Raw genomic sequence first — 27,968 nt, forward strand, 5'->3', positions numbered from 1 at the left:
TGATCCAGATATTGAGGTTTTCTGAAAGCTGTTTCTCGTTATTACCTGTACTCTCTCTCGCTTTCAAGGTCTCATTTTACATTTCAGGGCTCTTTCTAGTTGGGTCTCATTACTGTGGCTTTTTAGTGAAAAAAGAGAAATCTAAGACAGTGAATGGAGACTAAATCAAGTTATATTTTGGTAAAACAGTCAAGAGAGGGGAAGTTTCTCACGTTATATTGAATTTTCCCCATAAATGCAATGTAGAGATGTAAAGAACCATGTATATAATTTTGGTTTGGCTAAACATGAATATATTCTTGTAGATCAGAAAAGTATAGATTTTTAAAGATGTCTTTACAAGAAAAGTCTGGTAATGATTTGATCTTTGCTATTCCACTTGGTAATTGTAGTCTGTCATGCAACGGTGAGGCAGACACAGCACACAGACACAGAAGTGGACTACTATTTATAACGTGACTACAAGGAGTATTTAACTGGTTATAAAACCAAACAGCAGTACCTCCTCCTAAAGCTAGAAGCAGAACTTTGCTTTGCAGCTCTGCAGGTCCCTACTGATGACATTTCCGGGGGCAGCAGTGTCCGTCTGCAGAGCCCTTTCATACACTGTAGCACAAACAAAAATGTCACGCAAATGTAGTTGGGTAGAGATCATAATTTTTTATTTAAAGGCCAAGTGGCAAGGGAGTTTAAAATGGGGTACTCGGGAACAATACGCATCAATCGTACCTAATATGGTCATGATCAAAGTCTCTCTTTCTCTTTCTACAAATACTTGTGTACTATGCATGTAGCTTTATAACCAGTTTCAACACTTAGATTAATATTTTTTATACATTAATGTTGTTTATAATACCTGATTTTGGGAGATGCTGCAACCCACTCAGCATGCCATCCCTAAATGCTGATAATAATAAATACATGAATCTAAAACAATATAGTTTATTTTGAGTCAATCCCAGATACATCGCTCTGCTGCTGTTTACACTCACCAGAGCAACAAATGTGTATTAATACACCACTGAAAATAGTCCCCTAACAAATGCACTATTTATTTCTATTTTAATTAGATTTGGTAAAAACTACAGTCCCTAGCTGTTTTAGAAAATTCCTTTGCCTTCTTTAGAAAAAAAAAAAATATATATATATATATATAGGCCATTTGGGACCCCTTTCTTAAGTTTGTGTCTTCATTAGTGAGGAATTGGCTTTAGGATGAGAGCCACAGACAAGGTGGGAAAGTTGGAAACTATTGAGAGGTGATCTAATGCATTGCTGAGCTGAGTTAGCTTTATTGCCATTGTAACAAGAATTTCCCTCGGCAGGACAGACAGGACGACATTTTAACATAGCAAAAATATTACATGAAGCCAGCATTATACATAAAAGTGCAGATTAAACAAACCTCACCACATATCTTGAGAGAGAAAGTACTATTAAAGCAGCTCGCTTTGCGTGTTTTTAGGAGATAGTGGATGAAAGATAAAAATCAGTGTTTTAAATTTATTTATTTATTTTATTAGAGAGTGTAAAGGGCAGTATAAAAATAAAACAAAGACAGGGTATTGACAGGCAATGCAATACATACTTAGGGGTAGATGGAGATAGGAATATAGACAAGACAGGACAAGACAAGAAAATCAGTTTTAAACATGACATTTACAGTTGGTAAGTGTTCGAAGGTAAAATATGTCATCTGTCATCCCTCACTGACAGTATTTCCAAGCAGTTCGAGGGTGTCTTGCCTCTTTTGATATTGCGGTGTTAAGTATTGAGCACGTGATTCAGTGCACCCAAGCGGGAGGCCAACCCAACTCACACTGCATCATAATCTCAGCTATCTGATGCAAATCCTCTCTGAAAGGAGCAGACTGTATTCTTCTGCTGATGATAGGAAAATGGCCAAGGTGTCCTTTAAAGTTTGTTTACTTTACGTTTATTTTTTACTTGTCTCCAGAGATGCGAGAGTTACGAGTTGGCTGGATTTATGTTGCTAATTTTCAGCTCATTTCTCTTTTTATGACTTGTGAGCACTTTATTTAAGTTAACAGGCAATTTGGCTAAATCAGCTCCAGATGTGGTGGTATTGAATCAAAATGATACGAAGTAGCCACTCACCTAAAAAGCTGTAAATAATCAATACCAAAAGCACTCACAATGTGCCGTATGTGGTGTCTTTTCTTGTGCTTGTCTTTTATTAATTGTATGTGATGTCTGGGATGCACAATGGGCACACATTTAGCTGATGGACAGAAATCTTTTCAGGCATCCACTCCTATCCTTGTGATAAATTTACTGCATCCTTTTAGGAACATGAGTAGGTGATCCTCTGAAGGACACGTTGCTTCAACTGTACGTCTGTGAGAATTGCTTTATTGTCCATCACAAGTAGAGGGAGTAAAAGGAAAAGTGTCTTTTGCATGACTTACAAGATAAATATGGTGGATATGGCTGTTAAAATGCAAAAATATGTGCAAGGTTTAAGGTAGAATGTCCTTCATTTCCTCCTCATAATGTAAAGGGTAAATGGCCATCCACACCAAGAATGAAAACTTTCAAGAACGACGTGAGCATCCACACTGATGAATGATAATGTTCTGTAAACGGCTAGTGTTAGCTATTCATAATCATCTCCGCTAATAGTCATTACAACGCACTTACCACTGACTCTGAGGGTGAGCCTGAAACGTCCTTCTTCTTGATAGCTTATGAACACTATTTGTTTTATCAAATGTTATGTGTTTATTCATCTGGAAAAGCTACGACTATTTGAGTAAAGTAGCGAACTTGCCGGTCAGTGGGTGAGGTGGGTATGGGTTGCCCTGCACACTTATACCATCATTTACCGTATACCCTGGTAAAAATTCAGGAAAGTGTGAAGGTATGAAAAATGAGATACTGCTCAGGCCTAATTAGATTTTTTTAGTTTGGCTTTAATCCCATTCACTGACATGGAGGGAGCGAGGTTTATGACCTTTACTGCAGCCAGCCACCAGGGGGCGATTGAGATGTTCTGGCTTCATATTTTTGACGCTGTCATGTCTTTATTACAAAGTCTGTAGGCCTTTTTCACAGCAGACATTTTGACATGTCAGGAAAGTCCAGCTGTATTCAATAACATTAATATACCTGCATTCCACTTAAGGGAGGTCCTGATATTGTGTATGTTGGCTCACTGGAGTGGCTTACTGGGACAGGAATTGCGCTATTGTCAACGTTATCAGTTTTACCTGTGCTTTTCCTACTATGACAAGCCAGAATATCCACAGTGAAAAATGTCCATGTATGGACGGCCCCCACTTTTCTAACTGTCTGCTAACCCCATAGAAACCAACCAAAAGCGATAATACATTAGTCCTCTCTTTTCTGACTTTCCTGTCCTGTATGTGGCTCTCAGCCCTTAAAAGAACAGGGCACTGTAGTTTGTAGAAAATAGTGCATTTGTTCGGGGACCTTTTTCAACAGCGTATTAATACATGTTTGGTCTATTTATGAGTATTTTTGGCAGCAGGAAGGTGTATGTGGGATAAACTACAGTGCCCTTGTTCATCACAGTGAGGGGACACATCACCCAGTGCAACAGTTTGACTCAGTAATGTGTTTTTAATAGTTTTTGGACAACAATGGAGGGATAAGATACATATCAGACTTTGGCTGCACACACAATAGTGGAATGAGTTCAGTGTTGGTTTTGGGTTTCCCGAGAGATTTGCTGACAGTTTGTAAAATATAAAATATCTCCAGACTTGAGCTGTTGGAATGAAGGATTTTCTGACCTCATCAGATGGAGCATATCAGTCAATGTTTTGGCTCAGCGCACACAGCAAACAATCCATCGTAACGGTCGCTCAGCTGGGACTTTTAGCTCTTTCTAAGTCAAGGCTTTGACCTTGTCTGTTCTCAGTTTGAAAACTGAAAATTCAAGGGGAAAAGGCTTTAGAGTTGTTGTTCCTTTAAAATACCTTGCTTTCTTTGGCAATTTTTCAATGTGGTGACTTTATATTTGGTTTATTGTCAATGCTTTCTCCTCTAATTTTTTTTTCTTCTGTTCCTTTCTTTTGCGCTTTGTGAAGACTATATTAAAGTGCACTATAAAATATTATTTTTTCCAAACAACTAAATCCTTAAAAATGTTCCTGTAAATGTGATTTTTCTTCAGAAAGTAAATAACTTGAGACTGTTTTGTAGTGCAGCGTCTGCAGTGTTATTTCACTCTGTTCCTATCTCGGTGATGGTGTTTTTTAATCTATTGTTGAGGTTTTTTTTTTTTAAGGTTTTCTGCATTCAGGCCTCAGTTGTCCATTATTTCATCCCCACTAAAAGGCATTTACTTTCATCGCTAACTGAAGGAGTGGCCGACCTTTTTTCCTTCGCACCCCCATTTATCATCTTGCGGGGACTGAGTTTAAATGGACACTCCTTCACCGTTGGGGTGCTGGATGTGCTGCTGTGTTGAGGATGGATGTAGTGTGAAAACTGTCCAGCTGTGAGGCAAAACACGTCGAGTAATCCTACAGATCAGACCAGGGCGTGTTGAAAGGGCTGATGTGTGTCTGGGTTATGTGTGTGTGACTTTATGTGTGTGTCCTGGAGGTCAAGGGGTCCTTCTTTGGTATTTGTTGAGCCAGTGATGCAGAGAAACTTTCTGACACGTACAGCGGATCAGTTTCCTCAGCCCTCGCCTGTCTCTTCAGCTGCAGGGGTCAAAGGTCAGGCTAGAGAGCAGACTGGGTGGTTCACGGTTGTGTTGCTGCACAACAACGTGAGGGGAAGGATAAGAGACCGAAACGTGTCTGTGTGCGTGGAAGTGTGTTTGGGTGTGAGAAACCCCGACATGAAAAGTTTAGATCTTTTTTTCTCACTCTATTGATGTTCGACTAAACTTTATACTCTTTATTCAAAGGAAATACATTCAGGTGCCAGGTACACCAGACTAATGCAGTCTAATAAAAACAGTCCTGCTTTAAATCTCACCTTCATGAAGGTTATAACTATTACAGAAACTTTTTAGAGAGGTGTTAAGTCAACTTTATGATCACTGTGGAGGCTGTAGTTTGTTCTGCTGCTTTATATCAGGGGGTAAGGCTAAATAACAGAAACATCTCTACTGTTAAAGGAACAGTGTGTGAGATTTTGGGAGATTAAATTGAGATTAAATTGCATCTAGTGGTGAGGAATGGCCCTATCTAGAGCCAGTGTTTGGCTTGTCTACTCTGGGCTACTGTAGAAACATGGCAGTGTAACGTGGAGAAATATAAACATCTCATTCAGGTTAAAGCAAACACAGTTCTTATTTTTAGGTGATTATACACAAAAGAAAACATACTTATTGTATTATATTCTGTTTCTGCCAATATATCCTCCTAAATCATACACATTGGACCTTTAATCAGCTTTCTAACAGATTTCTTGTGTTGTGCAGGGCTGATGTTGCACAGGCGTTGCACAGACTCATAGACTGTAGCAGCGGCTCACAGAGAGCCTGTCACTCAGTGTAGCCACGTCTGTAATTATGCACCACTTTGGGCCTTGATAAAATGTAAATGATTGAGTTATATAAAAATTCACCCCTTGTACAGTTGTTACAAATGTTGAATTAGCTATAGAGACCAAAACATTTTATTTGTACCAGGCTTTAGTTTTGCCTTAAAGTTGGGCATTTCACCATGGAGGTCTACAGGGACTGACTCAAGTGGCCGTTAGAGGAACTGTAATTCTTAGTACTCTCACTTTGGCTTCATTTTTCAGCCCTGTAGGTCGCTGCTTGGTTTTGTCCTATGATCTGATTTTGAAGAATGGCACTTTTTTGAAGTTAGGGACCGTCTCATAAGTGCATAACAGTCAAGAAAGCTTTAATGAAGAGTTCTTTTGTTTTTTTTATTGGCACAATTTTCATCTGGACTTGAATCTTTCTCCCATTATGCTAAATGGCCAAGTGAGTTATCATGGCCCGTCCCTGTCAATATCTTTCTCATTTTTCAGACCCACTTTACATTCATGTTGGCCTCCTCCATCATTTACAAAATCATGAGCTGAAATCAGAGACTGACTCAACAGTACCAGCCAAATTTTTCATTGGAATTTATTGTCAAATAGCTCTTTTTATCAAAATCTTCTATTTTGATTTTAAAAACTTAGCAAACAAACACAAACTTTGCATTTATCTAAGCATCTTACCAATGTGTCAAAGTATACGTGACCTCAAGTTTATTTGTTTTTTTAAATCATGCACTATGGCCAATTACAAATGTCCCTGTTGTATCTCCATAATACATTTCCACCCAGACCATAAACACAGCCTTTGACTCAAAGTCACTTCATACTTTTTAAGGTAAAAATTGTGCTTGAATATTTAAGGACTGTGCATACATTGTTATAAAAAAATGAGCAACGTAACTTGAACATGTATGTCTGAGGAGAATGAATGGCAGAAGACAAAAATTTAACACAGAAAATAAAATAATGTAGACAATTTCTGACAAATTTACAGAGTAGATTCCACTTAACTCAACACAGATCTGAATATATTTATTTTTGTGAAGTAAATAAATGATTATAGTTGCTTTGGGTTACAGCCCTTCTGGCTACAACAGACTTCTTTTCCTCGAGCAGTGATGATGATCCATATTCATGACCCTCGGTCTGGTGTGGGATTGACTTTGACTAAATTCTGTGCGGCCTCTTACAGCATGATATCTCATTTAATGATTCATTTCAGACACCAAAATACGGCTGCATGGCTTCTCCTGAAAATTGAAATAGAAAATCCTTTTGAATTAAATCGTTCAGTGAAATATATCTGGTGGTGTATGTGCTGAATTTGCATAATGTGAATCCTATGGTGTGCGTAAATGCCTGCTCCCCTTCGAGGAGAAGTGGGTCACGCTACATTTCCATATTTCACATGTATAGTTAACCCCAGACAGCTTTTTATGTGCTGAATTATGCATGCTGGACCATTATATTAAATGTATTAATTTTTAATCAGATTGTAAGTGTAGTAAAATTCATGTTGAAAGGAAGATGGTCCACTAATGAAAGAAGCTTAATCTCATTTGGGACCTTCAGGGAGTTGTTTATATTGTCAAAGCTTCAAAAACAAACTACAAAGAGAAATATTGAATATAATGTGTGTTGCTCACACGTTTTTCTCTCTTTGTCTCCTCACAGATGATACTAAGATCGCCCTGCATCTCAGAGACAACCAGGGTAGGTCTCTATCTTCCTCTGCTGTGGCGTCCAATAACTGTTGTTGCTGTTTGCCTTTATTCCCTGTTGTTTTTATGGCTGTGTGTGTGTCTTTGTTTCCCTCCTGTTTCTGTTTTCACCACTGAGTTATTGGTCCCTGATTGCTTCTTGATCTTTTTGGAGGACATATGGCTCAATTGGCTGATAAACTTCGTCCAGCAGCCGACTATAATGCTTAACTGTCCTCCGTGGGTTGCTGCGATCAATTATAGTGTCTGGGCTGGTGTGAGGGAAGGCCAGGGAGAGAGCAGGAGCTGAGTGCCCAAAAGAAGCAGCAAAAAACTAATATGTGTTTGGAGTTTGCCACACCACAGAAAAATGTCCTAACCACCCAGCGAAATTTCAGTGATTAAAAAGATCATCAAGTTTAAGAAATTAGGGCTCAGAATTGTAATATTAAGCAGTATTTTCTGCTCCGAGATGCTGCGGGCGTGTCGACTGAAGATGCTTAGCTGAAGAGTTAGCCGCTGTGCATCGACAGTTTTGTCAGCAGCTAAACCACAAACACACCAACACCCTGAGCTGAAGAACAAGCTGCTGTGAAGTGACAGCCGCGTGTTCAGCAGCTAGCACAAAGTACATAATCACAACAGTGAGTAAAAACTGCTGGCAGGTCGAGTAGCTGATTGGTGTGTAATGACTAAAAGCTTCGGTAGGGACGGCTATTTTGCTTGTGTTTATATAATTGTGGCATTTTATGGAGATGTTTATTCAGGTATAAGTGAGAGCTAAGAGCTCGTGGAACATAAGACACTCACTTTGGACAAACAAAACAACTCTGATGCTACAAGCACTAACGTTAGTATTAAAGTAGCTTTTATGGAGTCGGGGAAGAGTTTTATGAAGGATGGCTACAGCGTTCATCCAGCCATGATTTCGGGTATGTCTGAAAAATTCTGGACACAGAAACAGTCTAACTTCACAAATTAGTGCTACACAGTCCCCAGTCTTTTCATGTTTTCAACAAGTATTTTCTAACATTTATAATGTTTTTAGAAAGAAATCTGTCATTTTGTTTTGCACAGCTTTTAAAGAAATACTTCACCCACAAAATCATGATTTTTGTGTCAGTTACTCTCCTCACGTCACATAAAATTCTTGAAGAAAACTTTTGTTTTTTGTGCATACAACAGATGTAACCCAAATTTTGAGGTCAGATTAGAATGTAAAGATTATAACCATGAGTATTTTACAGCTTATATGTTTGTCAGTGTTGATATAAGGCAGAGGTACCAGTACAGCAGAGGAAGTGGAGAAATTAGCTGTCCAAACATAGATGCATTTTGTTTGCATAGATGTTTTGAAAGTGCAACATTTGGTAAATCACTAAAATGTGCAAAACATCCGTACACTGAAACGACCTCCAACTCTATCAGTGTTCAGAGATAGCTCCTCGAATGTTTCCAGCTCGAGAGGAATTGAAAATCGGTGACTTCTATCATACTTTCATTACACAAACGCTGCATGTTTCTCATCACTCCAGCATCACTCTGCCTGGAGCTGTGATGATATCTCTTTGCGTGGCATTTTTTTCTTCATGCATCTAACCTGTTTTCATCACATATCTGCCAATAATGTTATTCAAGGTGAAAATTAATTGCAAAAAAGCCACCTGGAAGATCATACTGAAAGTAGAAAATATATAAAGAAGGATTTTTGGCTGTCCAAAGATAATTTTTTTGATTTTAGATACAATTATTCATATACCCAGGTGTCCCCTGACCTTGTCTGGAAACTTTGCGATTACAGCTAACGTTCTGAGATAAGGAACAAGAGGAACAAATCCCCCTTTTCTCTGGAGTTTCCACTCAGCTCCACCACTCCTCAGCGCCCATTTCCAAAGAGTCTGAATTATAGCTCTGCTCCGTTTGTATTGTTAGTTTCCTGAAAACCCCATTAGCCAGGTGAGAGAAACGTTGTGCTCCACTAATGTGGAGCTGAAAAAGGAACAGCTTGGCTGGCTTTCCGTTGGTCCCATTTGTCCTCACTCAAAAGCTCTAATGTATTTCAATGGGGCTCTGCTATCCATTAGTGTTTACTCAGTCTCCTCAGATTCTGGCAGTCATGAGGACAAAACTAATGGGGAATGAATTCAGGGCAATTAGCTTAAGATGAGCCATTTCTGTGTCCTGACTGCATTGTGCCATAATGATCAATACTACCAAACATCTACACAACTATGAACTTCAGAATATTTTTAGCTCTGCTGGCTTTACGGAGGACAATAGTTGGTCAGACCAGAATGAAATATCTGAACAACCAGAGCTGTACATGCGTTGATTAATGCTGCTTCCAGTTTTTTCTTGTCTCTTTGTCATGTAGCGTTAACATATTTAGTTTTATACTTTTGTTCAAACGAAACAATTTGAAGATGTCACCTTGAGCAATAATCATTTTTCCTATTAAAGTACTTGATACAGCACATTAATCATCATTAAGACAAAGAAAACAGTCATTACTTGCAGCCCCGTCAACAACTATTAGATGGACTGAAATAAAATGTTTTGCAGACATTCATTATGACCTCAAGATAAATACTACAGACTTTGGTGATCCCCTGAATTGTTCTTTCAGTTAGTTCAGTTTTTTGGGTTTATGACCAAATAACTGCGGAAACTAATTGGAAAGGCCCACCAAACTGCTGAAAATGTCAGCCAAGGAATCTGCGGCGGTTGCAGTTACTCCAGTGAACATGCAAACAAACCAGCAAATATTTTGCCGGCAACAACTGCACAATAGTGTACACATTGTACAAGATGGAAGTGTACAACAAAAGTATCCAAACTGAGACACATCGTCAGTCTACTCTTAGTGCTCTTACAGCTGCATTGCGTTATGATGAGGACAAAAATGGCAAAAGAAAAAAGGCATGAGAACTAAAAAAAAGTGTTTAATCTCTCCTGTCTTTTAACAATCCACCATGACCCAGTAAAGACTCTGCTGTCTTATTTGGTTTAAGTGTACCACTCAGAAGAGTGTCAGAGCTCCTGCAGGGGGTCTGTGCAGCCCCGTCTCCGCCAGCGTCTCGCTGGTTATTTAGCTGCGAGGCTGTTTATTTCTCATTGTGTCTACATCTCTGTCAGTCGTGCCCTCTGCCAACCTACTAACACCCCAAACTAACAGCCTGTCCTATTGTTTGGGCTTCCAGCTGACCAAGAGACGGCTCTCCTACTCTGTAGCTCTGACAGATAAATACAAGAAACTACCTCTCAAGGAAAACGAGAGAGTCATAATGTCAGTTTCTCTGCCACGTTGTTTTTCTCTGTTTAAGACTGACTGACTGTAGAGCTATGCTTAAAAAATACTCTTTATTCATCCCTGAACAGCATTACGAAAACAGTGTTCAGATGGATTATGGACTGTAGAGGTAATCTTTTGTTTTGTTTTGTTTATATCAAGTGATGCTTCCGCTCAACAAATGATCCACACTATTTAAATTTCCAGTTTAGGAGTGCACATAATAGCCACACTGGCTTACAGACACACACATTCACAGCGACTGCCCACACACACACTGGACAGGTTTGATTACCACCCAGTTATTCTGTGTGCTGGAAATCAATGAGGCAGGGAGCCAGAGGAGAGGCTGGTTGGCTGACAAGCTCGGCGATGGCTATAGCTGCTAATTAAAGCCAGGGAGGAGCTCGGGGAGAGGTTGTCAGGGGGGCATAGAAGAAGAAATGTGCAGCCCTGCGAATAGATTTGGGCTGAACCTGCTATAAATCTGTGAGAGATAAGCTATGAGGGCAGAGTCGTTGCTGTTTGTTTCATAATCACTTCATTAGTTTTCCCCTGCTATGATCACTGTTTGGCTGCTGAGACCAGGAACTGTTTCTCTGTGTTTTTTGTTCCTCTATTCTTCGTGTTCCTCCCGCTGACAAATCGCAGGTGAAATTTCTCTTGTTTTTTAGTGTTTGGGAAATTGTGTCTCCACAGATGAAAACTGATATTCCCAATAGGTTACAGGACGCTCTCATCATCTTCAAAAGAACTCTCCAAACACCTGCCGGGTCGACTCCAATATGAATCGTGTACTTTAAAGACGAGCGATGTCTTCTAAGGCTCGCTGAAGGACAGACTTATTATGTAGTCGCTATATACAGCCTCGTCAGTTTGCATTGCCACGAGCGGAAGCTACAGTAGGACTCTTATCAGCATCTATATGCCTGTTTCCTCCTCCTATCAGGAACATATACTGCTAACCTTGGTTTGGGATTAACTCTTACTCGTTCTCGAGGGAGAGAAGAGCCGCTCATGAATACTTAAACAGACCAATCGACAATCATGCTACAGAATGTTAAAAACCCAGTTAAAAAATATAGCTGGAATTTGCTCTCCAAGTGAAGAAATGTCCTTTTGTGCTCCAAGATAGAAAAAAAAAACATACAAAATCCACTGAACATGGCTGAAGGAGATTTGCGTTGTTTTAAATTTTGAAATCAGTGTGATGACATTTAGCAAATTTCTGGCTGCAAGCATGTACATTTTAAAGCATATTTGCACATGTATGAAAGAATGGTATTGATGAACGATGAGTGCCCCCTGCTGGTCAACAACAGGACTGCAGTAAAAGCAGAAAAACATTTTGGTATATGCATGCTAGTCATGTTTATAATTTTATTTATAGTGGTAGTGCACAATAAATGTTATCTTAACTGATCATTTGCACCCGTTGGACTACTGACAAATAAGAAAAACCATTAGTACATTGTAAAGTAGCAATGAGGATGGGAGCGAACAAGAAACAATTCATTCAGACAAGTACAAAAACTCTAAACACCAAAAAGTTTGTCTATAAAAACATCAGATTATTCATGAGGAGATTTGAAACAGAGTGGCCGTGTCCTCTAATTACATAATTCAAAAAACATGTATCTCTGTATAAATGTGAATCAATAAATGTGTAAATAAGTACAGGAATGAACAGATAAATATGTTTAAAACATAGCTAAATAAATAAATGTAGAAATCAATAATTAAAATTAAAAATGAATAAATAAAGAAATAAATAATAGAATCAATGAAAAAATAAAGAAATAAATGCATGCATAAATAAATGTTGATTAAACAGGACATGACTAAATAAGGATATACAAAAATAAATATATATTTTAAAATAACTAAATGATTAATTAAAAATAAATAAATAAATATGGAGAGAAAAAAAGGATAGATAAATGCTGAAAAAATAAATGAAGGAGTAGGATAAATGAATATTCAAATAGATTTTATAGAAATAGCATTTATAAATAAACGAAAGTTGATTATTGAAAAGGACATACACAAATAAACTTATTTTTCAGTTAATCTATTTTTCTGTGTTAGTAAGGTAGGGAATCCTCCTAACCTCTGCATTTTTTTTAATTAAAAAAATAAAATAAAATAATTAAATTATTTTTGTTTTAATGTATTTCTTCTTTTTTTTTTTTTAAAAAAAAAAATTTTTTTATTCCTTTTTATTTAGTCTGTCTATCATAAATAAAAGACTGTTTTTGTGTTTTCTTTCAGTGCTGCCTGCAGACAGTGCCGTGGACAGGGTGCCAGGTACTCACCCTCTGCACACTGGTCTGATCCTCGGCATCCTCCTGGTGATGCTCGTCATGATTGCTGGCGTGCTGGTCACCGTGTACATCTACCATCACCCGACCTCCGCAGCGAGCCTCTTCCTTATCGAGGTGAGTGGAGACGCTACCAACCGACACGATGTTAGGTGTTCCAAAATGAAAAGGTTCTTTAAGAATTAGAGCTTATTCTTCAACATGGAAACAACAAAGAGGTAGCACAGGGTGAGTAGTCAAAATATAAATGGTCATTTGGGGGGGTGAAGTATTTTTTACAGCTAGAAACAAACTTTAAGTTTTGATAAAAGACATTTTTCTCAAACCTTCAAACATTCCAGTGTGTGAAGAAAAGATATTTGTACAAAAACACACCATTCAGTGCTTTGTGCGTTTTATCCTTCAACTCCTGACTCGTAAATATGCATTAAGATCTTCAGAGAGGGATGATGAAACTTTGTGCACACAGTCTTTCTTAATAAATGAATGTGAATTCCCTGAGCATGAGTAGGCGATGTTTGGAGAGTGTAGCGCACTGAGAGATGTTGAAACATCTTTTAAAAACAAAAACTATAGTGTTCAAAGTTGTTCTCATTGTCAATATTACAAGGTCATTGTCAGTCACAGGAGCTCTCTGATGATGATCGCTACAGTGAAGCCGCAACTTGGCATACTAAGTGATGAGTATATTTTTAAAGGATAGAGACAGGTGATGTTGTATTTTTTACTATTGTCAACAAATCTCATGAAAAGACCCAAGAGCCTGGATCAACATCAGTTTTCTGGTGATGCATTCAGAAGCCTTTTACAAGCTGTTTAACTCTTTGAAAGCCAAACAAATTGGTTTGATACCTTTTGAAAAAAATGGGGAAAAGACAGTGCAAGAAATTAGAAAGAAAAACATTTTTTTAAGGGGGAAATTTAAAAAAAACTATAATTATATATTTAAAATAATGTTACAGAAAGAAAGTATGTAGATGGATGGATGGATATAGATAAATAGATGGATAGATAGATAGTGAGGTAATTTTTTTGTGTTTATTTACTATTACAAAAATGTTTTTAAAATTGTTTGAACAAATAATTAGAAAAAAAAACATATTCGTTGTTGGAGTATTTTTTGTGCTTATTTTCAAGTAATTTTCCTGAAATTTTTTTTTGTTACAAATTTCTTTCTAATTTTTGGGGCCATGTCTTGTTAAGTTGCTCATTATTTTCTCCCCTTTTTTAAAATAAGAAATCAAACCAATTTTCTTAGATATCAAAGGGTTAAATATGGAATGATTTCAGACATATTCTCGTCTCCTCAGATCACAGATACAGATCAACCTCAGCGCTAACCTTTACCCTCAATGTCACAGATGTTTATCTAAACGCTGTCCTCACGTGTCTTTGCAGAGACGTCCGAGCCGGTGGCCGGCCATGAAGTTCCGCCGGGGCTCGGGCCACCCGGCCTACGCAGAGGTGGAGCCAGTGGGCCAGGAGAAGGAGGGCTTCATCGAGTCGGAGCAGTGCTGAGGGAGGAGGGGGCGTCTGCATCCCTGCAGCCCCCCCCCCCCTCCCCACCTCCTCCTGTGCCGGCCCTCCTCCTTCCTGCTCCACAGGCACTTCTCACCAGAACCCTCCAGGATCTGCTTATCAGTGTACACAATGACTCGTTACGCCTGCGGAATCGGCCCATTGAGCGCCAGATGAGACTGGAAACAGCAGCAGCCAACGATATGAGGAAGTGAGAAAACTGATCCCAGACAAGCCCTTTTGTTCGGCTCCCGTTGGCGAGGAGCTGACCCGCCGGGGACAGGGGGAGGCATTGATGTCATCGACTCAGTCCGCATTGGTTAAGTTTTGTCCGGTTGCTATCATGTTGCCATGGAGGGACTGGATACTGGTGTGGCTGAGGGGGGAGCAGGGTGAATTACACAATATATATTTTCAGAAACAATACAGAGTATGTGAACACAGATTTCCACTTTATTGTCGGTGGGGTTATACTGTATAGGCCTTTGTATATCCATCAGGTTTTTTCTTCTTTTCCTTTTTCTTTCAGTGCGTTGTTTTCACAGGGGGTTGGCACGTGTGTCTGTACAGACCGTCGGTATTGCTTTTCAATACCACAGCAGGCTTAATTGACTTTTCCACTGCCCGCTCTGCACAGAGAGGCTGCAGCTGTGTGATATGACGCCAGCTGAAGTCCTGTCACTGCGATCGATCGCAGCTCGGAGAAAAGCTCTGAACACTCAGCAGCGGTGTTGAATTAGTTTGTGGCTGGTTTCATTTTCTGAAAATGAAGTGTAAGATGTTTTTTTGTTTACTGAGAATATCTCAGTATTTTTTTTTAATGGGTGATGGGCACTCTCTTTCTCATTATTTTGATTGGTTCCTTACATCATGGATACCTTCTAATGTATTTTGTTTTTACTTTTTGCAGTTTTTCATTACTGCCGTGCCATTTTGTCACTACGGAGCCCCTAAAGGGTCATGGGGGAGGGAAAAAAATCTGTAATCTATTTTTTTGATCATCATTTTTTTTCTAGCATCAGTTTTTTCCACCATCAAATTTTTTTCCACTATCATTTTTTTTCCATCTATTTTTTTTAACTACCATGATTTTTTCCACCATGATTTTTTTTAACATCTAATTTTTTCCCCCATTATAATATTTTTTTACCATCATTTTTTTTTCATCTATTTTTTCCCCCACCAACAATTTTGTTCCTCCCCCATGTCCTTTTAGGGGCTTCCTATGTCCCCGACTAGAGTTTGCACAATTTATTTTCTCATTTGACATGTGGTACTAATGCAAAATTACAAGACAGGCGCTTGTGAGTGTGTATGCTGAATATATTTTCTAAAGTGTAAGTGATTTTGTGTGCGTGTGTGTAAATGTGTGTGAATGCAAAAAAAAAAAAAGGAAAGCGGTTTACATTAGTGATTGGATATCCACCTGCTTTATGGGTGCATATGTTTGAGCTGGCTCTGCACAGTTGATTCTTATTGATTTGAATCTGAGGTATCTGGTTTATGTGAGCCTGAAAACACACTGGTACGGTTGGAGTTTTTGATTTTTACAGTGTGGTCGCCAGCATAACATTGGCTAGTTTGTGTTTATGTTATGATCGGCTCATCAACACATTAATGTACATACCAAGGCCAAAACATTTGCAGATTCAGGTAACTCACGGCAAACATTTGTAGTATAGCAGTATAGTACAGAAAAAACTTTTTTATTTTTTATGAGTGGCCTTTTTTTCTCTACTTTTTTACTTAAATGTGAATACTGTTCCAATCCTTACTGTCACCGATCAATACACAAGGCTTCTGACTGACAAATTCACTTCTACTGTTACAAATATTATCTCAAGACAAAGTCATGTTTTTACACCAATGATTGTAGACTCATTTTAGATCCTGGAATTCTACTGAAAAATAAAAACGTGCAATATTACACCCATTCAGTTTGACACTGTAAATACATAAAAACAACAATCATCTGTCTCTTTTTTTTAATTGACACTTTATTGTCATCACATTGAGACCAAAGACTAATCAGCCTCATATTTTGAAATATTTACCTCAACCTCCATACAGCGTCAGCAACCATACTCCCATCAACAACATACCAGCTAGTTGTACAGGTTTACTGGTTATACTGGTGTTTTGCAGCCATTTACAGTGTTACAAAACAGTTGACAGTTCTCTAAACCCCTCCCCCTAACAATTATTGTCTAATGGTAGCTTAGCAACCATAACTAGCCACTGCAAGTCAGTGAGATTTGTAATGAGTTTCAAGGTCAGTGTCTGATCCAAAACCATAAATGCAAGTGCAAAAGTGAGGATTTAATGTAACTGTGTTTATCTGCCCTAGCATGATAATCTGCAAACATTACCACATACAGCTAATTAGCCTAGGTTAGGGACTGTTCTTTATTTTTCAGAGTATGGCGGTGGCTGGGGTGTGACTTTTTTATTTTTTAACATTCCCCAAAGCTATATAATATTTTTCCTTGAACCTCCCTTAGTGGGGAAAATGTAAGACCCTCCCTCTACTATAAATTAGTTGATGGATTTTAAAAACCTATTCTTTAAAAGTTAAATGTTCAAGGCGCTGATGCTGAAAAAAAACGTTGTTTTTTCAGTTTTGGTACATGCTTGTTAGTCAGTGCAAATAGTTTTTTTTGTGCAAAATTTTAAATACAACATGTAGTATAGTGATTTTAATGAAATATAACTTTTCCGTTTGGATTTGGTTATGTTTTGGGTTTTTTTTTTCGAATGGAAGAGTTCGTCGTACATGTGTCTAAGGACCATAAAAAAATAAACAAATAAATGATAATTGCTTCTTTTTTCCAATTTCTGTAAGTGTTGTAGTACTCGAGATCAGTCTTGATCTTGAGACCCCTTTTAGAGGGTCTTTCAGATTTAAACGCATTTTGAACTCGGTTTTGTTTCAGTCTAGGTCATAGCGGACTCCAGATTTTTAATTGAGACCACAACAGATTTATTTGCATATATATATATTTTGTTTTGACTCTGACTCCGCCCCTTAAAGTCTTGGTCTCAGTCTGGTCTGGACTATAACACTAGTTTCTGGCTATAATAATATATAGTACTTTTATCAATTTTTAAAGAAAACATGCCATGTTAAATACAAAATACAGTCATTTAAATGTATATGCACCTCCCCTAATCCAAAATAAAAACATAAATCCCTCCCCAGTGCTTAAAAAAGATTATTTTGCTCCACCCCTCCCCTCTCATAAATAACGAACAGTCCCTTACTTCCCAAAGCAGTAACAGAGCTCTGTCAAAGCAAAATGCGTCATTTACTAACCAGCCTTACAAAACACCGATGAGTTTAAAAGCCTCGTTTATTTTTAACGTTAACGTGCGTGGAAACGATAATTCACCAGCGACGATCGTTACAAAAACAGCGTGTATTTCCGGAAGCCCTTAAGACTGCTAAAATAATCATCCGGTTGACCAAATTACACCTGGACCAAAACAAAGATGACAACACACCAACTGCTAGAAACGCGTTCAAACTTTTTTTTTCTCTTGAAGTGGACGAAACATGTTTTCATCCTCATGTTTAGAAGAGGAGCCTGAAAATGCTCTCAGGACGGCGGTAAGTGTTTCTAAGCTAACTTCAGAGCTAATTAACGTGTAAAGAAACCTGAGACAGCTTTTATTAATCCATATAATGTAACGTTATGTCGCTGATGTCTACGTATGTTACAAAGTTGGTGTTTTAAAACGAAGTCAGCTGGAAATATTGAAAAATGTTATCCGGAGACGAAAGTTTTCAACCCACTCGTGGAGCTAACATTGGCTAACATTAGCTTACATTAGCTTAATTAGCTAGCTAGCTACAGCTGCTGAAATCTGCCAAAAAACTGTTATTTCAGCCCAGAAAAATGAGTGATGTGCAGTGAGAGATGTTTTTGGTAACGCGAGTTATTCTTTATGTATGTAAGCTTAACTGTTTTATGTTTGGGTCCAAAGCTTTTTGATAAACAAGCTCAATTTTGTGTTTTTTTATGGGCTATAGCAGTGATAATCAACTTACAGCCCGCGGGCCAAATCTGGTCCCCCATAGAGCGTCGGGTCAGCCCTCAACTATTTTCTAATTCACAACAAAAATAAAGTTATTCAAACTGGGAACTGGGCTTCTGTACTTTTAAGTGTCCTAAAAGTACAAGTACTATCCTGTTATAGTTTCATAAGCTCTTTGAAAGTCCTAAAATGCCGACAACATCCTAAAATTCCTAGAAATTTCCGAAAGTCATAGAAACATTATAAAATCCTAGAAATGTTCTAAAATCTGAGAAATGTTAATAAAATCCTAAAAACTTCCTCAATCCTGGAAATGTTCTAAAATCCTGAAATTTCCTAAAATCCTAAAAATGTCCTAAAATCCAAGATATGTCCTAAAATCTTAGACACGTCCTGAAATCCAAGAAATGTGCTAAAATCTCCAAAAATGACCAAAAACTGTAAAACTTTCCAAATGCTCTTGAGTATCTTTGGTGTAGTGACAATAACCGCTCAAAGTGAAAATTTTTCGAGGCTACAGATGTCTGTGTTTTTGGGGCATCCCCCCCGGCCTTGGTCTTCTGCTAGAAATGAGAATCTCGATTATTATCTACCACAAAATCATGTAAATCATGGACCATCTTGTTTCAAAATTAATAAAATGATAATGAATGTCAGTAGTATTTTTTAAAATCTTTATTGTACCACATTTATTCATACAATAATCTTGAACAAATATTACAAAAAGAATACAAAAAAAGACAAAAACACAAAACACACAGAGTAAACAAACAAACAAACCCAACATATATATATATATATATATATATATATATATATATATATATATATATATACACACACACACAGATGTAGATTTAAATCAGAATGTGATGTTTGTTTACCATAGCAACAGTAACTAAGGGGGCGGGGCTTGCTGCTGACATTCTTTACTCTCATTAACACAAAACCTGCACACCCAAAGACGCACACAAGAGTTACGCACACATACAAAATCAAGGACTCACTGGCTGTTTAAATTTTCACAGACCTTTATTTTATAACCATTCTGAGATCTGACTCGGCCTCTTTGGTGTCGACCAGAGAGAGCAAACCTCTGCTTTTCAAAACCTCTTTTATGACTCCCCATTACTCCTTTCCACAGCAGATTTTAAAAAGCATGCAGGAGAGAACAGAGGTTTAACAGCCTTTTTCATGCAGATATTTTTTCCAGTATTGTCCATATTTATCCCTGCGGAGAAATGTTTTTCTCTGTGGGCGTTAGGAACAGCTGCTTGTTGTATGCTGCCACCTGTAGCTGCAAGTGTTTTTATAACCACTGTCAAAATGCAGTCAGACAAAGTGGCCGACTTATTTGCTTTTAGCACGTCCACAAAAAAAGCCGAAACTCTTTGATCACAGAAAAGTCTTCACCTGCTTCACTGGGCTTGACTCACTTTCACTCCCACTTTCCTAACAGTGTTATTTTAGATGAGGAAAAGCAGCATAGTGGTGTTGCTGCGACAGGTCACTGCGTTTCCTCTGGCTTATGAGCTGGACCGAAAGTCACATTTAGACTCAGTGACAAATCTCAGAGCTCAGTATAAATGAGAACTGTGACGTGGTTTTAATCTTATCATGACACGCAATGAGACTCAAAATCACCCAGTATCATAGCTGTCTGTAATTTCTGCAACTACTGTTGTTTTGATTACATTTGAAATAATAAACAATGTTGTTAAAAACAAAGACATCCTCTGAATATTGACTTCTGATGCTGTGCATAACTACTTTTTACCGCATTACGGTTCAGTGTGTGAGATTTTGGGGGATTTAGCGGCATCTAGTGGTGAGGTTTGCACTAGATGATCCACTAATTGATCTGAAATTTGATCTGCAGTTGGCATCACAAACAATTTAAAAATACAATAAAGAGGCACATAGAACATCACAGTAGCACACAACCAAACTTGATTAAAAGCAATCCCGATCAACGGTAAAATTTTAAGTAAAAGTGCCAATAAAAGTCATCAAAGTGTCAATAAAAGGAGTGACCTCGGGCAACCATTAAAAAAGTAATTAAAATATAGAAATGTCAGTAAAAGGAGTGATCATAAAAAGTCTTTAAGTGCCACAAGACAACAACAGTGCACTAAGAATTGTGCGTGTTAATTATGTTGATTGCACATGATACAAAGGAAAATTAATACCTTTTTGTTCTCACTAGGCGTCTGTATATCGATACAATATTGCCACTCAAAAATATCGCAATACTACACTTTGATTTTTTTATCCCAGCACCTATTGCTAACTATGGTGGCTGACACTGAAACCACATTAATTGTTTTTTTCAAGTGATTATACACTAAAGAAAACATACTTATTATATTATATTATATTTCTGCCAATATATCCCCCTAAATCCTACACACTGGACCTTTAAGCGTACATTTGGCTGCGATACTAAAGGACAGAAGGAGCTTTTTTCATATGCAGTCACTTCTGTTGTTCCGTTAATCAGTATTTATGTTCGCATTCAAACTATAAATACTGCAGAGAAATAGTGAGCATCTGTGAAAATGAAACTCTTATGCATTATTCTGCCACTGTAATTAATTTAAAACTGCGAGCCAAACAATTTAAATAATATCCTGGGACGTAATTTTGGGAGGAAAGCCAGTTTGTGACTGTCGATGCTCATTCTGCAAGACGTCTTCCCGCAGCTTCGTGCAGCCAATTTCGGTTTGAAGAACATAATTTTATACTTCAAATCCTCCAGATCCGAAGGAGAGCATGACGCCTGGTTTGTGTGAAATCCTCGGGATCAGGTAGATAGTGGAATTGCTTCCCTGCAGATTGAGGAGATAAAGCTTTGCAGCAGCACAGAGAGAAAGCTGAGTAAACAATAAAGCAAAGCAGAGGGGAGCAAAATATATATATATATATATATATATATATATATATATATATATATATATATATATATATATATATACACAATATGAAGGAGGTATTTTATTGACCATTTTGTAGCATGAAGGACAAAAACAGGATTAAATTTATGTAATGTAAAGCAGAGTTAGAGTCAGAATATAAGTGTGCTGCACATTTTGCCAAGAAACAACAATAAGTGGGTGTTAATCGTCACGACAACCAGCCATTACATTCCCCAAATCAAGTTAATGAATCTATTGTAGGCAAGGTCCTATCCGTGCTGTGAATCACTCTGCTGCTGTAAACACGTCGCATCACCTGATGCTTTACTGACATCTAGTGGTTAAAACTGACTGTAACTGCCGTTCATTTAAAACGACTGAAATGGCTCCACGATGAGGTTTAATGCTTCATCATTTCATCATTTCAGTCTTTATTTTCTGAGTCCTTTCTCTCAAATTATTCCAACAAACCCAAACAAAACACAAAATCTAATACTTTGTGACAGCAGTTTATTTCCAACAAAACTTCCTTTGCCTCCAAATATGCAGGCTGTTTATTATACTAGTTTTTAACCCTTAACTATCACACTAGGAAATACCTTTGCAAAAAATTATTATTATTATTTTTCATTATTATTATAAACTGTATAATGTTAACAAAATGCATGAATTTACTAAAAAAATATTCTTAGTATAATGCATTATAGAAAGTGCAAAAGCCAAGGCAATAGAAATCTGAAAATAAAAGTAATTGCATACAATAAACATATAAAATAAATCAACAAAAAAATACAATAAATGAAAAAAAAAAAAAATATGATGCATGTTAAAAAACAATTGTCCAGGCCCCAATGGTAGATCAAAATATATATTTATTTGGACCTAATAGAAGAATACAGTGCGTTTCTAACAAGCAAATCTACAGTAAAGGGTGTCGTCCAATAAGACATGTTTCAGGCTGACAGAGGACACAGCAAAAGTGAGACGACGCTGTTTCGTTCATACATTTCTTAAGAGTAACTCGATTCACACGCTGGCCTTTCAGAGTAACTCAATCACCATTTCAAACACTGTTACACACGTGAGTCATATTAGGTTGCATTACCAACACAGGTCTTTGTTAATATGATGACCTTATTTTGTGACTCTTTTTCAGTGTGTTCAGACCCTATTAAAAATTATTTTATTCAGTTTCATGACTGAGACATTAGTTGTTAGTTGTTACTCTTAAAACTCATATTGCAGAATTTTAGATTTCTTATTATTTATCCAAATATAGTGTGACCCACATGTGTGCAGTGTTACAGGGTAACGTCATCATTTTAACATGGACCCTTTTAATATAACCAGAAACAGCCCCGAAATCACTACTGACAAACGCACCAGACTCCATTTAAATAAACGGTCATTTTAGTGTTTATAATGCCACCATATTTTCACATCTAAGTAGTTGAATAAGGCTTTATTTCAACCAAACCAGAGTTGGTGATTTTTGGAAAAGTGAAAAGACAAACCATGACGTTTTTTGTTTATTTTATTTTAAGTTTATTTTGGCTCTGCTGACTTTGGATGAAGTGTGTTTTACAATGATAAATTTACTGTTTATTTCAGTGAAATCTGGTGGGTTTGGGGATAGTGATTTTATAAAATCTGAGCCTGTCAGTGGCAAAAACAAGTACATTAAGTGGACAGAAATTGATGTCCCATTCCCATTAACATTACATTGCAGCCTGTTTCACTGCTGCAACAACATAAAAAAGTAATGTCCAGGTCAAAAAATACCGAAGACACCCTTTAAAGAACTTTTTCATGACATGTCTTTGTCTAAACCCTGAAATAAAATCGAGAGGCAAAAAAAAACAAGGACTCAGCATTACATACATACATACATACATACATACATACATATATATATATATATATAGTATGTAATGCTGAGTCCTTTAGGCACAAGTGTACAATACATCAAAGCTGTTTCCTGTCTCATACCTCAGCATCAAATGTCAACCAACATGTTTGGATTTGCCCACACCGTGAAATAATCAAATAATCTAGTGCATATCAGAGTATACAGCGTTGGGTTTGCTCGATAATCAGTATAAACGCATTCATGCAAAAGACTGTCAGCTTCCGTAAAGAAACAGCATTCCTACGATAAAAGGCGTCAGTTGATTAAAATCCTGGCTTGAAACTCACAGCCGCTCTAGCGGTGTTACTAGAACCTGATTCGCACGTTTCACCAGGTTAACTAAACGAGCCGTGTTCCCGAGTAAAACAGACAGTTACATTGCAGTCATGAGTATATGTGACCTGATCTGCAGCAGAGGGATATGTTCAAGGCAACGATTCACTGGTTACCTATTTTTGGTTTGTGCAGTCCTATAATGTCGCCATAAACACGCGCGCACACACACGCACACGCACACACACACACACACACACACACACACACACACACACACTACAGGAAGGACAGGGATTATTGAACTGGGTCAGCTACAGTAACTATTGTTACTGTATGTTTCCTTTAACTGGGACATGATGGTGAAACATTACCTGAACTAACGAGAGACTATAAAAAACATTTCCACGTGTCCTCATGCAAGGAGAGTCTGTCCAGAGCAGCTGACTCTGTCCAATAATAGTACAACATAACAAAGAGTTGGACAGTCTTGCTCGTTTAGCCTGCTGGAGGCAAAGAGACCAGTTTTCACCAAGTTTCTTGTTTTTCGACAAACAAAAGTCTTTAAGGTGACCTTTAAAGGTATGTTTACATTCAGAGCTTCTCACCAATCGCAATATTTGTACCCTCACAGAGTAACCAGGCCGAAAAGTACTGCTTTGCGGTCCTTAAAGTTTCAAGCCGCTTTCATGTCTGACCTCTCAATGAATTGACAAATCATTCACTCTATAAAATGTCAAAAGAAATTCATTTTAAATGTACAAAAATAGAGAAAATGCCCAAAGTGTCTTGAATCCAAAGAGGAAATCTTGAAATTGCCCATTTTGTCTGAGAAACACTTTGAACCCTGAGCAAATTGGTGAGATTTCCCTCAAAAACACAAAGAAAAAGAAGGAAACTTTGTAAGAAAGTTTCCACTAATTGCAAGGAATTATTTAGAAAATTATTTTTAAAAAGATAAGGGAAAAATAAATAATCTAGGATTATATTTCTAATTATCAGAATTAAATCATTTTAAAATATATTACAAAAGTATCATTTTACACACTTTAAAAAAACCTTTTGTGCATGTTTTGGTTTTTTTTTTTTAGATAATTTTCAGGTAATTTTCTTGTTCTTTTTTACTTATTTCTTGCTAATTTTGGGGTCGTTTCTTCTTCCATGGCTCATTGCCTTCTTCCCATGATTTTGAACGAAATTAAACAAATTTGCTTATGTTTCAAAGAGTTTAACTATTAATCTATTATCAAAATAGTAATGATCGACTGATCGCTGCAGCGTATCCTTACCTCAAATCTATCCCTCTGCCACAAAGTGTGAAAAACATCATGAAAGATCATTTTAAGGGAAACAAAATCACTGCTTTAAGGCAACACACAAATCAATAACAGCACTTAATAACTGTGCACTGAGTATAATAAACATCGCAACACGAGTAAAGAATTTACAATTTGGTCACAACAAATGGGAATCGTTAAAAAAGCAATTCCCTCAACAGTCACCGACTGAGTATTATAGTAACTATTTAGTAGTGCAGTTCTGTCGTTGGCGTCCGCCAAGGATAAGGAGTGTACACTTTGGATTACATGTGTAACAGCTTGTGCTTCCTTGTTTTTGGATTAAATTAGATCCCTCCCGTCACACAACCCTCGAGAAACTACAACGACCTAAAAACATCTTCCAAACCTAAAGAATAAAATATCTTCACATGTTCAAAGAGCTGATTATAAATCTCTGACAGCATCAAAAAGGGTGTTAAGGCGTGGTGGCAAGGCCTCCCGAAAATTAATAAAGAACAAACACGACTAAAACACACAGTAACATATCTGATTAGAAAAATAAATAAATCACACGGGTTTGTACATTCGGTGAAATTTCAGTCACCCTTTTCTTTCCTGTCAAATAAGCAGCTTCGCCATCAGAGCAGTGATGCAGATGCTCCGTTCGTTGTGGTTTAGAGGATCCGTCAGCCAAAAAGGGTCTCGTTAATCTAGAATCAAACACAGTGCAATATTAACCCTTTAACATCTGGATGGACATCAGCTTGCCTGTGTTTCGCTCAGATGTCTTTGACGTGCATTTAAACCACTGAAACCTGAGAAAATGGGTTTGATTTTATGCGATAACGTGAAAAAAAAAGTGAAAAAAGTTATCTGAATATTAGCTGTGAATTCCCATGTTTTTGAACCCATGTTTGCTCAGATTTGAACGGGTTAACAGGGCTCCAGTTTACATGAATACAAGCTGAATTCAAGTGAATTTACCAAAAAGACTGTGATATTTGTATATCGTGTTCAAGAGGTTCATGGTTGTTAATTATTGTCATTAATCAGCAGAATGAAACTCATAACATGCGACTTCAGTTTGACTTTCGTGTGATTCGATAAACACTCATCACTCACTGGAAAGCGCCTCCACCTCCATGGCTTTGGACAAACTCAGCCCAGAGTTTTGTTTGGGCCGTGCCCCGAGCTCACGCCCCTCTCTGGCTTGATTCTGGTTCTCATCCAGAGGTTTCTTCTCCTTCGTCACCTCCTCTGGGTTGTAGTAGCCTCCCTCCTCTGCCACCATCTTCTCCACTTTCTCCAGCAAGCGCCCCACCTGGGGATGCTCCCCGAATATGCAGTTATTAATAACAAAGTACCTTCGCTTGCACTTTTCCAGCACCCACTGCAGCTCCTTGCCTTCCCTGCGAATGTACCTCTCGATTGAAATGTTCTTCAACACCTCCGCCCAGGTGAAAACCACGACCGTGTGTTTCCAAACATGCTCACCAAACAGGCTCACGTGTTCTTCAATGCGAGCGCGGTCCATGTCTGAGAACATGCCCACGGGGATGACGAGCAGGAAGCCGTGTGGACCTGGAGGGCAAAGAGAGGCCCCCCTCACTAACTCCTGTTTGTATGAGGGTGGAGTGTCCTGGGAGGAGAACCAGCCCGGAGTGTCCACCACGATCACCTGCCGGCCCTGCGCCTCCGTCTGTCGCTTCACGCAGAACTCAGCCGCTCGCTCCAGATGAAACTCTTCTCGGCCAAGGATGGTGTTTCCAGTCAGGCTCTTCCCCGGCCACCTCCAGCCCAAAACCACCAGACGGACTTCAGTCAGGCGGTTTGCTGCCTTGGCTGCAGCTGCTGCCTTTTTGGCGTCCTCGGCTGCTCCAGGGGCGTTTCCGGCTGTTGTCAACAAATGCATATATTTTAGTATTGGGAAAGGACTTTTTCTAATGCCACTCGGAATAAAACCAATGACCATATTTACAGTAACCAAAACTGTACTCTCAAATAACGTCTATGAGTTTGAGGTCGTCTTCTGTGCCATCAGTGCAAACACAGTAATAATAATCAGTAATAATCATCCCTGTGAGACACTGTTGACTGTATAAAGTTATGATATTTGTGTTTGCAATATTAATAATTTGTATGATAAAATATCGGCACTTTGAATCCCCATTATCAATACAATATTGCTACAAAAAATACTGCGATACTGTTCCATATCAATTTTACTCCGACCCCTATAAATTTCCACCATGAATTTTCTATCATCAACAATTCTCCAATTGACAACTATAAATAATCTAGTTAAATATATTCTTATTATTATTGTTGTTGCTAGTTTTGTTAATAATAGTAATAATTATTATATTATGGTAACAATAATAATCATAATCATTATAGTAAGAATAGTAGTAATGATAAAATTTATAATTATTATTGTTATTATAAATGTAATGCAATGTGTAATGTAGTTTCTCCCTGGGCTTCGATTTAAAACAGTGCGAAAAGACAAAGAAAAATTAAAAAATAAACTAAAATTAATATTAAAAATATTTAATATACAGAATTGTACGCGTGTTTTTTTGGTATGTCTTAAATGTCGTAAAGATGAACTACATCTATATAATATTTAAAGTAAACTCTCCAAAAAAAAATTATACTCTTCTAAAAATTAATTAATTACCATTAATTATTTATATTGGTGATTCTGATGTCATTCTACCTGATGTAAGGGTCCCAAATAATAACTTTTATCCAACTTTTTAACGTTAATTTTCTAAAACGAAGAATTTGGCCTCTTAATCTATTAACCGCAATATCTTGCTATATTTATATGAGCATAAAAGTATCAGATTTAGTTAATAACAGTGTAATAACAATATAAAAGTGCGTCAAATGTTTCTACTTTCTCTCTCGTTACATACTACGTGTTGAAACGTGTCACGTTCCGGTTTAATGTTTAGCCCGCAAACAGTTTGCTAACTTAGCGCTAATTTTAATAGCCGCCAAAACTCCCCATATTTGTGCGTCAACTCGTAAATTAACTGCGGTCAAAGATAGTAAGATTAGTCGCTCACCTGTCGTTTGAGGTGATTTTCTCGCTTCCATGCTCTGTTTTATTCCTGATTATGGTTTTATTTAGATATAATTTGTCTTTGGGCGGCTCAGTTCGCCGGACAGGGACTTCCTCCTTCTGCTGACAGAAGCGGAAAGCTAACCGGAATGTAAAGACGCT

General features: G+C 37.7%; 2 protein-coding genes across 4 annotated transcripts in view; one reads left to right on the forward strand and one right to left on the reverse strand.

Annotated features, from left to right (window-relative positions):
- The window catches only part of plxdc2b (plexin domain containing 2b), a 120,790-nt gene extending 103,651 nt beyond the window's left edge, over nucleotides 1-17,139 (forward strand). For both annotated transcript variants that reach the window (XM_088072328.1, XM_088072329.1), the window contains exons 12-14: nucleotides 7,171-7,209; nucleotides 12,757-12,923; nucleotides 14,205-17,139. In XM_088072328.1, coding sequence (XP_087928454.1) covers nucleotides 7,171-7,209; nucleotides 12,757-12,923; nucleotides 14,205-14,324 — 326 coding nt within the window. In that variant the 3' untranslated portion in view covers nucleotides 14,325-17,139. The remainder of the gene's footprint in view (nucleotides 1-7,170; nucleotides 7,210-12,756; nucleotides 12,924-14,204) is intronic.
- Nucleotides 17,140-22,126: 4,987 nt separating this feature from the next.
- On the reverse strand, nucleotides 22,127-27,968 carry gimapl (GTPase, IMAP family member like). Of its 2 annotated transcripts, XM_088072197.1 has the most exons (3): nucleotides 27,811-27,968; nucleotides 25,859-26,629; nucleotides 22,127-25,446 (listed from the first exon to the last, which is right to left on the reverse strand). In XM_088072197.1, exons 1-3 carry the CDS (start codon nucleotides 27,839-27,841, stop codon nucleotides 25,442-25,444), a joined length of 807 nt encoding a protein of 268 aa, XP_087928323.1. In that variant the 5' UTR covers nucleotides 27,842-27,968; the 3' UTR covers nucleotides 22,127-25,441. The 2 variants fall into 2 exon arrangements, with proteins under 2 accessions (XP_087928323.1, XP_087928322.1); XM_088072196.1 differs by lacking the exon at nucleotides 22,127-25,446 and having other exon boundaries at nucleotides 25,851-26,629.

The sequence above is a fragment of the Plectropomus leopardus genome, chromosome 21 (genome assembly GCF_026936395.1).
Source record: "Plectropomus leopardus strain MGB_pleo_1.0 chromosome 21, ASM2693639v1, whole genome shotgun sequence".
Classification (NCBI taxonomy): domain Eukaryota; kingdom Metazoa; phylum Chordata; class Actinopteri; order Perciformes; family Serranidae; genus Plectropomus; species Plectropomus leopardus.